This window comes from Leptosomus discolor, chromosome 1, assembly GCF_034619465.1.
Source record: "Leptosomus discolor isolate bLepDis1 chromosome 1, bLepDis1.hap2, whole genome shotgun sequence".
NCBI classification, from domain to species: domain Eukaryota; kingdom Metazoa; phylum Chordata; class Aves; order Leptosomiformes; family Leptosomidae; genus Leptosomus; species Leptosomus discolor.
In genome coordinates this window covers 96,363,532-96,375,702 of record NC_141391.1, presented here as the reverse complement: position 1 = coordinate 96,375,702, position 12,171 = coordinate 96,363,532, and the positions used below count along the sequence as shown (strand labels likewise).

Here is a 12,171-nt window from a genome sequence, read left to right as displayed (position 1 = left end):
ACGAATGTGGCTGAAGTAGAGGACAGAAGCAAAGTCATCCTGCATAGGCAGGTATTTCTGTTGGCATATACATATGGATCATACCGAGCAGAGCAAGGGTTTGGTGGCTGCTGCAGGTGATGTGCCTAGTGATTTAACACACTAGAGAAACACCCACCTTCCACAAACTCACAAAAAACGACACAAGAAAGAATCCGAAGAAAAGTTTATAGAAGAGCTCCTCTTATCAAGGTTTCAGGACTATTGAAAGGCACATTGCACCCATGTTGAATGACAATTGAGTTCAGGGACACATACAATGCTCACATTCCATGGCAAAAAGACTGCATAATGATGGTACGTTGTGAAACATATATTCCAGACTTCAGTTAAACACTAAAGTGATTATTTTAAGTGTGTCATGTACATAGTAAGAGCAGAACAGGCAGATGCATCCAATTACTGTAATTTACAAGGCAGTAATTCAAGCCTCAAATATATTTCTCCTTATTGGAGGAAGGCGGTACAGATTACAAGCAAAACGAGGGGCAGCAAATTGACAGGGAGCCAGGAAGCTGCTGCCATTCAGAAAATAACAGCTAGCACCTGCTGCAAGTCAGAGGGACTTTTCACTCCGCTTTAACAGCAAACGGCTGGGCTGGATCGGATGCTCTTGGGCCAGAAAGTAACTGCAAACCACACCATGGCCACGCCGCACTAACGCAGGCACCCTGCAGAACGGATAAGTGCAGATGTTTGCTTGGTAGCGGGCAGAATAAAGTCCACTCATGCTTCCCCTCCCACTGTTTAGCGAGCTGCTTCATGCTAATTACCTCTTTTCATCCATCTTGTGGTTAAGTTTCACATTGCGATGATTAATAATTACTCAAATGCATCTGAAAATTAATTTGGCAATTCTATGTCTGATTGGCACGCTAATGTCTTCCGTGCAGCAGGAACGTTATAGGAATAACCTAGGATATTCTGAGCTGCTAACTGAGGTGAATACATAAGGGTATTTATTATCTCGTGTGGTAAAAAAAGAAGCAGTGAGTGGAAACGAATGCATTCTCTGAGGCCTCTTTGCCTTTTGGGAAAGGTATGATCTGCATTTTGCCTTCCCTGTGTTAGGAATATAACACTGATATTATCATGGTGGATCAAAACAAATGGTCACAGAAAAGGCAAATTTGAAAAATGCCCCCACAGGTGATTTATTTCTGTATTGCTGGTAGCAACTGCAGTAGATTTGATGCATTAATTGTGGTACTAAAAAGAAAAATCACAAGGAGAACAACTTTTGCCCTTTCCACAGCTGTCCACACCACTTCTCTCCAAAAATAACACTCATCTGGTAAAAGAGAAGAAGAGGGAGTATGCAGCTTCCATTGGACGTGTGGTCTCCACTAGTTTCGAATTAGTAGTCCCTTTTTATAGGCAAACAGCCCCGCAGCAGCCACAGAGGTGAAACACACGGTAGAGCTAAGCAGGCACAGCAGTCCTGGCACGGATGGTAGGTTCCTTTCCCAGAAGGTGGTAGTGAACGGTCGGGCTGGGACATCCTGGGGAAGAGAAGAGATGGTACCACTCCAGGGCCTCCCTCATGGTATGAGTAGGGAGGTGGCAAATGTCCCCCATGAGGCTGGGGAGATTACAAGTTTTTCCCGAGGACTAGATCAGGGGGGAAGGAGGGTCAGGGCTGTGAAACACATTTTCCATTGTCCAAGGGACAGCAAAGTTGGACTTACTTGTGACTGGAAGTACGTTATATTTGTCTTAAAACCATGGCCTGGGACTGGGCAGAACTAAGCTGATTTCCTACATTTTGCAGACCCTCAGGCTCCAAGATCTTTCTCCCTGGCTCTTGGCCATCCAGCCCTCAGACAGGGGTAACAATATTCCTCGGATGAGTCAAAAAAATGAATACCATCAGCATGTGAGGTAAACAAAACCTTGGCTAGAGGCAGGCCCCATAGGAATCACTGAAACAGGGACCACAGCCTGACTGAGGGGTGCGTGCCTGACCAGGTGACAATGAGAAAGTCTGGCTTACCTTCGACTCTGGCTCTGGCAACCAAATTTCATTCACTGAGATCCTCCCCATCCTGTGCAATATCTAGAAGAAAAAAAATATTTCTACCACATGATAAAAAATTTAAACCCACACTACTTTCAGTTTTGGAAAAGCAGAGCAAGTCAGAGCAAGGTGACATTGATAAAAGGCATAACTACGACTAGCTGAAAGTGCTTTGAACCAGAAAATGTATAGTAATGTCTCTGTTTATATCAGCAAAGAGAGAAGAAGTAGGCAGTTTTGGTAGTTTGTGTAAATATATGACAGCTGGTCATCAAATGGCCCTGCGCAACCAGCGCTTTAAGGATAAAAGGACAGTTTCACAGTCATTTGTACAAAGTAGGACTTCACTCAGAAATCCACATGAACTACAGCTTCTCCAGATGTTTATTTTCAATTTTTTTCTGAGCACAAGTAAAAATGCTTTTTCACATGACAGTTTGAGAAATAGCAAGGTGAGGTTACTGCCACACACTTGGGATGCAAAGCCTGTTAGGAGTGATGCTGCTTGGATCACAAACTAGAAAGAGGTGAGGTACAACTCTGGGGCTTTCAAAGCATACAACTACAAAGTTCTCTCTTGGCTATTCAGGCAGTACAAAGCTCATCGAGGATTCTTCTTGAGAACAAACTGATTGTAACAACCATGGCAGTTCTCAGGGGCAAATGAATGCCTCCAGAAGAGACAGCTAACTGTCTTTGTAACTACTGCTCACAGGCATGGAGAAAAAGAAAGAAATTAGGTAACTTGAAACAAAGTGATAATAAGGATTATAAGGTGAATATGACGTTCTGTCAAATGGAAGCAAAGGGCTGATTTTCCCTCAAATAACAGCTCCGTGGCTCTGCCATACAGCAGTTGTAACTGTAATGTACACCCTTTAATGGTTTTTTTCTCTCCGTCCAGACTGTTGTAAAGGGATTTCACTGTGACTGGGAACCCAGCCCAATGCGTGTCATTCTGAGGAGATTTAGACATTATCAGAGACACCCATTACAAATTCATAAAGCCGAGCTAACGGTACTCTCTCGTAAAAGGAGAAGCAGAAGGGATAGATCAAAAATGAGAACAATGCTCAGATTTCCAGATTGCTGCACAGGAAATAGCTCTGAGCATTTGTAATGCCTTAAATTACTTTTAAAACATACAGTGATTAATTTGTTATAAATTGCAGTAGTATATCTAAGGGCAGCATCAGGTTGGAGAGTTTTTTCCATGAGCTTCAGCATGAGCTTCGTTTTGAGTCTCCAGTGCAGTAAGACACTGCATAATGTTCTGATTCAGGTGAGATGCTTGGCTTCACTTTATTCAATGACAAAGTAAAATTTAAAAAAAAAAAAAAGCTTTGGTTTACATAACTTTTCTGGGATTCTTCCTCACCAAGCCTCTGCACAATCACAGGGTGTGCTACACAAAATCAGACTCTCCAGGCTGTATTTAATCCTTTTTAACCTTTTAATAGAGATGTTGAAAGCAAACCAATGGCCTGTACCTCTCTGGCTGCTCTCTCTCCTGCTTGTACGGCCCCCTCCATGTATCCACTCCATTGAGTAGCTGTTTCTGTGCCAGCAAAGTAGATTCTGTCGATGGGCTGGCGAATGACCCTTCAAAACAAATGGAGAATGTCAGATGACAAGTAACAGGAAGGCGATGATCCTTCTAAAAGCAATTTATGGGCTTTCATGGAGCGCTCAACTTCAGTTCTCCAGAACTGCATGGTGCAATAAGCTGTCCCCGCAGGACCACCTACTTGCTTCTGTACACAAAACTCAAGATCTGAGAGACAGAAAATCTAATGCATAAATCAGTGTGTCCAGTTTCAGTGCAAAATAATGTGAGCCTTATTTTAGTGCTGGGATAAGGGATAATCCTAACAGCCTCCAGAAATGCAGTGCAGCTGACAGATTTATGTCTTCTGCATGGCAGCTTTGTTGTTATCTTGCCATTACAATTGGATGTGAATGATGTTTTTGCAGTGATGAGTCACTAATACTGCCTTCTATTTGGAGGCTGGACTTGCCTGGCTGCAAGTCCTGCCAAAAGGGGACAGCAGCTGAAGCCTTAACATTCAGGGAGTTGCATTTGCCCCGCAGGGTCCTAAGAGCCAGCCCTTCAGCCGTGCAAAGCTGCACAAGCATCCCCGTCAACCCAGACATAGATAATGAGCTCCCTTTCCCGTAGAGAGATGTGCTTGCGCTAAGGGCTCCCATCTAACCCCTAATTAGGTTTTCTCTGTCTGCCTGACACCAGCTTCCCCAAGTCAGAGCCCTCACCCATCACTATGCAAGTGTTCAGATAAATTACAACAGCAGAGGCTGTGCATGGGGTGACTTCTTCCCACTCATATCTTGGCATAGAGGAGGGTGCAACTCTGTGATGGACAGGCTAAGGAGCTCATGCTGCCATGTGCTATGCGGTTTGTCTGGCCTTTGGCTATGGACACAAGATTTGTCTGATTGATCCTATTATGTGCAGAACCGTGCCTTCCACATGCTTTTTGGTGACGTACATAGTATTAATCTGTATTTTCTAACACGTTCCTTTAGGAATATAGCAATTCTGCATAGGGAGGGCATGGGAGGCTTTGCTGGGTGAGAGGAGAGAATGCGTTTTCATGTAAGGGTTTTGTGTCTTCCCCTCATGACGTGACTCAATGGACTTCACCAGAACCTGGCGCTCCACCCACACCATCAATGGAGACTCTTCATCTGTCTAAGATGTGCGCCCTCAAGGTCTTAGAAAGCATTAAAGGGATCTACTACAAATATTGCATAGCGGCAAATACTGTAAGTAACCTAGTGGGAAATGCTTTCCTGGCTCTTCCAGGTCCCTTTGTGACTGTGCTTTGTTTCCTTGAAAGTCACAAGAGAAACTCTGCCTTTACTAAAGTCAATAGCAAGATCCTTATTAGCTGGGGAGCAGGGGAGTGGGAAAAGTGTTCAAGTTCCTCCAATATGCTACATATGCCATAGGTTTGTTGTATAAGCATTGTACATGAGCTAAGAAATGTAAATTAGAAAGCAAAGCATTCTCTGGTTTACCTTCCGTAAGAATACATTATGCCTGGTGGGAAGTAGGCTGTGTAACAACCCCCTGAATATTGCTCCATGCTCCAGTTCTTTTCTTCATAATGCACAGGCTGTAAGTATTAGCAAATATTAGAGAGTGAAACAGGGGCAGAGAAACTGGAAATAAAAAACAAACTTCCTTTGAAGAGGGACAAAATAGGCTAAGGAGTGCCGTGTCATCTGGCTAATGCTATCCATCTCCACAAAACAAATCTTTGCACTTTTACAAAAGCACTAGTCTCCCATGGGGAAATGACAGGGCAAAGAAAACCATCCACTGCTTTCTCTTTTCTTGTAAAGAGTGAGACTGGCAGCTCTTTTTTTCCTGTACTAGATGCTGCTGCCTTCCCCTTGGGAGTACAGATTGTGTGGCACAACATGCAATTTTAGGTACCAGGAATTTTGGCTTCATCCTCCAGAACAAAGAAGCAACATTACTGTACAACAGAGGTGAAAACAGGCATTCATTTCTTACGTGTAAAGCCTCTTCCATCCCCATTGCCTTGGCATATGCCTCACAGATCTTCTTCTTCCTACATGAAAATAAAATCATAGTCAGGAAAAAAAAGGTGGAAAAAAACCTCTCAGCTAGTGTTCTTCTAAAAAAAATTACATTTATTGCAATACATTGGAAAGAAAGTTGGGTTTGGCTTTGTTTTTAAGTCTGATTTCAAGTTCTTAACATACATATTTCAAATGCTGATGCCTAAATGTGACATCCAAAATGGACCCAGGGAATAGGAAATTAAGGTTGATTTTGGCAATGAGCTCTGAAAAAATAAATCTTTGTGCAGTTATTTTAGGATGCAGAGCCAATTCATTCTCATGTTCACTGGTGTAAGACCAGGAGAGAAGCAATATAAATCAATGAAATCCCTACAGATTTACTATAGCTGAGAACAAAACATAAGCTGGAGAATACTGCTCACATTCCTAAGCAGAACTCCTCTTTTACTTGCATGTGTACCAAAAAATCACATTTAGAAAGCACTGTTTGTTCATTTCACAGAACAATGGAGAAACCATACCGTTGTAAACACAGAAGTTTAAAAATTTTATCACCCAGTCTGAATGCAAAAGACACTCAGAACTACACATGTCAGTGCTCCCTCTATCCCTGGGGTGACATATCATTCAGTGGGAATGCAGTCTGTGAATGTTTTTGGAAAAATCTTCTCAGTTCACATAGAGACACAGAGCTGATAAGCCAGAACATGGAAGAGTGGGCAGGACTTGGAAACTCAGAAACACCCATAACTGGATGGATACTAGCATTAGTGTGCTGGCCTGTTCATGCTAAAAGCTTAATTTTTGCCCCAAATTCCAGTATTGGTAGTTGCACTGAGCATGTGCATATACATGTGTATGCTCATACATATCCACACATATATTCCCGTGGGGAAGCATCCCAAAGAACTGACTTATTTCTGAAATATTTACAGTTTCTAAACTCTTACCTCTCTTCCTTACTGAGATGGGCCAATTTAACAGCCTTTCTGGTAAGGATGAAACTGAAAAGAAAAATATGGCATATAAATATCACACAGTGTCTGCACCCCAGCTGATTCACAAGCTCTTGCTTGAAATGACTCTCAAAAAAAACCCAGGGCAAAGCACTTCAGCAGTACGTAATGGGTTTGACAATTTTTTTCATCATACCTCATCACTTAGTAATTACAGGTCACACAGGTGAAAAGGCCTGTGTGGGGTACCCTGGGCAGTTAATTGAAAGGGAGAGAATGCATTCCCAGGGGGCTGGCGCAGAGGACTGCCTGGCAGCTACCAGATGAGAAAGTTGCGAATTGCAAGCGTGTTTTCAAAGCTGCCAGCACTGGCCTCATTTTGCTCTGTGGGAATGAACTCTCCATCCCCACTGACTCAGGAAAGCAAAGTTATACAGAAAGTGGGCAGAGACACGACTGTGTCCAGCAAACCAGCCTGCGCTGCCTACCCTCTTATACCTAGCTCTTATGCAAAAGGACCGAGACCCTGAATTTTCTTGACCTTTTGAAGTCTCGCAGACAGCTTGCCATACCACTGCCCATGTCATTTGGTGTTCATAAGTGATGGGAGCCTGCTGCTCTGACAAGCACTGCACGTGTCATGGACCAGTCCTATAACAACTGGGATTAATATTTATTCAGCTTGAAGGAAACAGATTTGACAATTAGTTCATCTGACCTTAGTGGAGATAGCCAGAGGATGAAGTATGTTGCTGCACTCTTTTAGAAAGTTGCATAAATCCACAAGGAGAAAGCAGGGAACTGTTTGCCATACGGGATTTGGAGAACGCTTATTGCTCTCAGTTCATGGAAGTTTTTAAGCCTTGAACATGCCCATAAACATGTACAGTTCAGTAGAACTGGCAAGCTTTCCTTGCCAGATACTTAAGGAGTTGTTGCCTGACATTTATATTGGCCTTTTTTCAGCAGTCTCACCTCAGATTACAGTGGAAACATTTGTAAAGATTGATTGTTCATATTGGCTTAACCTATTTTAAAAGCCAGTCAATGCTGTTATGTATTTTCCGATGTGTCCAAACTACAACTTTTTTACTTGGTGGTTTCTTCAGAATCACAATTTCTTCACTGCACAGCTGCTGCCTTGCTCAATAACCAGCTGATATTCGTTGTCCTGCCTCATCTCAATGGAGAGAGGAGGCACATGAAGATTCCTTGGACAACTGCATTTTCATTTTCGTCCAGGTGCTAAATAAACACAAGGCCCAACATAAGCTGAATACAGGCTCACAAAGCTAGGTAAGAGAATGATTTGTTTCTAAATCTACTCCACAGCAAAAAAAAACATTAACTGAATGTTTAAAAGGAACTACAGCTGAATTCAGCAACTCCTTCCCAACCATCTTCTTCGCATTAGGAGCATCTATTTGTAGCAGAAGCTTCACCTAAAAGCTTATATGGACTAGAAAGGCACAAGAGGCTTGTCAGAAGTGCTCTCCTCCACCTATGAAGACTGTGGGAGTGGGCACTACAGATGTAACCTGGCCATTTCCCCTCTTCCTCATCCTCCCACTCCTTCATACAAAAGAAATACACATCTAGAAGCTCTTAACCCCATAATGGCAGGGAAAGATCCATCAGGTTTCGTGTCATCTATGGTTATTCCAATTGGAGACTCTTCATCCTCAATGATGAAGGAACCGCAATAACCTAAGGGGGTGAAAGAAAACAAAATGATTGTCAGAGAAACTTGTTGATGATAGTTGTTTCTGACAGTAATGAGCGAGGAAAATTATCCATAAAAGGAATTGTACCTTAATTCCTTTGTCACCAATAATACCTACATGTCTGAAGTGTTTTTGTAACAGTCTCTCTCCTCTCTTCCCTCTAACTCTGGCAAATTTTGTACACAGACTTTTAAAAGTCATATTTAAATTCCACTGTTACTTAGCAAGGAATTTCTGTGGATTGTTGCAAGTCCCTTTGGCTTTCTATATTGGGGGTAACAAACACTAAAAGCAAACGGGTCTAGCAAGAACTATGATGGTTCATTCCATGAGTAACTTTGGCCAAAACAACAGCAGCAGCAACAAAACTCAGTATAATTATATCTGGTCACTGCAGGCTCAAATTTATACCCTGTATTGATTTTGCTGACATTAAGACTGTCAGGAATGGTGCTCCTTAACAGCAATGCAGCAGAAACATAGGCTGCCTAATCTAATATCACACAGTACATGTTTCAGATGAACACGCAAAAAAAATCCCATATAGAAAACAATGTGTAAACCTGCTGATGTTTCTTTCTAATCCCAATGGATGGTTTATGCCCTGAAACATGCAAAATTATACTCTTTTGATTAAGAAATATTCTTGCCCAGTGCAACTCTCAGTATCACTGCACAGGAAGTGGAAACTAATCTGTTCATACAAATAGTTCTGGAAATGGTATCAGCTCAAGCTGAGAAACACATGATGCTGCAGCACACGGAAGAAGTACCTTGAGTTAAACAAAAAGCTATCTCAGTCCTCTGAGGCATCAGAATTGTAGAACAGAGGATTAAAAACAGGGAAAGGTCTTGTTTATACCTTAAGCTCTCCTTGTCATCTGCTGTAAATTCTCTTTGGCTGACCTAACTCTGTCCCTGGCAGTGAGAAGTGGGGACCTGCTGCCGCAGGGTCACTGCTTCTGTGCATTGCGGGTTTCAGCAACGCTTCCCAGGGAAACCTTGCTTGTTCTTTCAGTCGTCCATCCTCAGCTAGCAACAATGAGATTCAGGATCGTATTTGGGTCTGGACTCATCTTTGGGACAAGACATGCACTCAAGCTTGGAGGAAGAGCTCTCCTTTCTAAGGAGCTTTACCTTTCACTTTTCTGGGTGTTTGGTTTTGGGGTTTTGCACACTTAACCCCCCTTCGGGTTTATTCCCTGATAGACAGCAGAGCTTCAAGATCCGCGCAGCATGGGGCTCCCAAGTCCTTCACTTTCCCCACATACCCTTCCTCTCCCAGAAGGCTTCCCTGTAGTACACCATGCATTTTATGACACACCCCATAGGCAAACGCTGAATTAACTGGTTTCTCTTTGGCGGCAGTTCTGGTGTGTAATGAATCTTTGTTGTCAGGATGGGTGGGATAGCACTGATCACATACTTGCCCTGAAACGTAAAACACAGTCAGTACAGATGAGGTGCTGCCTCTCACTGAGCTCACCCTGCAGGACACATTTGAAAGATGCTTAGTTCTTTACAGCCTTCCCACACCTGACTTTGCCTCTTGGCTTTCCCACACAGACACTTCCAAGTGACCAAAATAATTCTGCCATTTCAGAAAAAGGACCTGGGAAAAACATGTTGTTTTGTGGTTAGATGATTCTTGACAGCTTTCCGGACACTACAGGACCAGAGTTGAAACTCAGCTGGAGACAAGTGGGGAAATGGGACAAGATAGATCTTATGGCACAGGTAAAAATGGCCTTTTAGCATCCCCAGGAAAATATGACCCACGTCTGCCCAAATTATAAAATCACTTCTGTGTATGTTCACTTCAGGACAAGCAACACTGATGGTGATTTCAGCTATCCTGAACATGCTCCATCCCTCTCGCAGGTCCTGTGTCTGACTGGAGCGACGAAGGACGCTTTGCTTCAGGGCTCAGCGTGACACTGTATCACAACAGATGTTGCTGCTCTCAGGTGCTCTCACGCTGGTGGGGCCGCTGAGTGCAGGAAGCCCATCTCCTCCAACTTGGCTGTCATTCAGCCAGCATGGAGGGAGGTTTAACTCCTGGGTTTAAAAATCCCTGGGGGAGGGAAAGAGCCCCTTCTCCAGGACATCCTTAGACTAGCTTCTCTGCCAAACAGCCCCTTCCCTTTCTGCTAGCTTTCTCCAAATATCCTCCAAACACTGCCACTGGTGAGATGGGTGTCTTGCAGGTGATGACACTCCTGCACAAACCCCCACGGCAGGTGGGGCTCTACGTGCAGAAGGGAGCTGGCGCCCCGTGGGTGCCACTGTGGGTAATCATATACTGATGGAACATTTCACAGCACCACTGCACAGAGGCAAAATCTTACTAAAGTGTTTGAAATGTCTTTTTCTTTTTTCATTCTGCAAACCACAAACTTAGATACAAACAGTTATTTTTCCTTTCTTTGAAATGGTCTCAATGTAGAAGTAAAATGTAAAAATACACAATCACAGAAAAAGTTAAAGCAGAAAAGGCAAAGTAATGACAGAAACTAACTAGCAGAACACCAAGAAGAAACCCAGTCATAAATAAATCTGTAAAGCAGGTTTCACAGAGTGTCAGTGTAGTCCGAGAAATAGACACACACAAATGGGTACTTCCTGATTACATCTGGCTAAGAGCTACAGCAGATATATTCCCCCACTAAATGCATACTCTACTTTTATTCTGATCAAATTACCTCATATATCTCATGGTTTACAGTCTCCACAATGACATTATCACCTGTCTGATCAATACGGACCACAGGTCTTTCCAGTTTAACTCTGCCTTTGAGGCGTTCCATTATTTTCTCCGATATCTGACCAGAACCCCCTTTAAACTTCCTCTCCTAAAAAACAAACAGAAAAGAAACACAAACAAAAAATCACCAGCACATTAATCACAATGATGTTGAATATGACTTCTGCTCATAATCAAAAAACTCCAGGCCAAATCTGCAAGTCTTAAGGGTGCATAAAGAGGCCCAGACTTCCAGAAGAGTGACAGCATAAACCTGAGCCTCAGTGGTGATTGCTGCCTAAACACTTTTGCAATGGCTTCTTCAATTACCTGGCTTAAAGACTCTTGAAGCCTACAGAACAAACACGTTATGATGCAGGTATTCTAGCTAGTACAAACATATCACTTCATTAAAAAGATGTTTTGAGTATTTTACCCAGCACTGTGCTACCAAAACCCTCACGTGTGACAAAGACGCCAATTTGCCTGCACCAGCCCAGAAGCAAGACAGACCTTTAACTGGGTCTGGCCTCGAGTGCAGCAGGCAATGAGCTTTATCTGTCCCTGGGAAGACACAAAGGCAGTGCTGTATGGAAAAAAGCACGATCTGTGACACATACTTCCATGCAATGTCTGTGCAGAGGCTCAGGGGAAGTACTAACTGTCTTTCATCTACCAGCCACCAGAGTTATATCAAGCAGCTCACTTTTACATATAAGATGCTAGTACTGGCAGGGAGGAAAGGATCCACAGAGTCTTGTGCTGAAAGACTGAAATGGCTGCCTGAAGAAGTTTTATAAGACTCATCACGGCTGTTACGTCAGAAACCCTTAGGGGTTTTGCTCAACTGATTTTGATTGGGCTGAGGGGAGAGGGAAGGATGGTAGAAACCAAGATAGCTTGCCCCATCCAGGCACAAAGAAAAGGAAGTGCTCTTCCCAGGCTAGCTTTCCCCTCTCCACATATCTTTTTTAGTTACGAGTATCTTAGGTTTAATTTTATTTTTAATCCTTGCTGCAACGTCTAGCAGTTGCTGATGGGGGACAGCAAACGTGGCTGAGGGGCTCCTGAGAAGGAAGGCTCTCAGGTCTTGCTCCTACCACAGGGCAGCATTAGCTC

The 12,171-nt window shown here is 43.2% G+C and overlaps 1 protein-coding gene across 1 annotated transcript in view; it reads right to left on the bottom strand.

The window, feature by feature from the left end:
* Positions 1-1,385: 1,385 nt before the first annotated feature.
* LOC104354788 (amine oxidase [flavin-containing] A) overlaps positions 1,386-12,171 on the bottom strand; it is a 39,263-nt gene continuing 28,477 nt past the window's right edge. Inside the window, exons 7-15 of the mRNA XM_086482154.1 lie at positions 11,012-11,161; positions 9,581-9,740; positions 8,196-8,292; positions 6,580-6,633; positions 5,598-5,655; positions 5,096-5,193; positions 3,547-3,658; positions 2,033-2,095; positions 1,386-1,541 (exon numbers count right to left, since the gene is read on the bottom strand). Coding sequence (XP_086338280.1) covers positions 1,386-1,541; positions 2,033-2,095; positions 3,547-3,658; positions 5,096-5,193; positions 5,598-5,655; positions 6,580-6,633; positions 8,196-8,292; positions 9,581-9,740; positions 11,012-11,161 — 948 coding nt within the window. The remainder of the gene's footprint in view (positions 1,542-2,032; positions 2,096-3,546; positions 3,659-5,095; positions 5,194-5,597; positions 5,656-6,579; positions 6,634-8,195; positions 8,293-9,580; positions 9,741-11,011; positions 11,162-12,171) is intronic.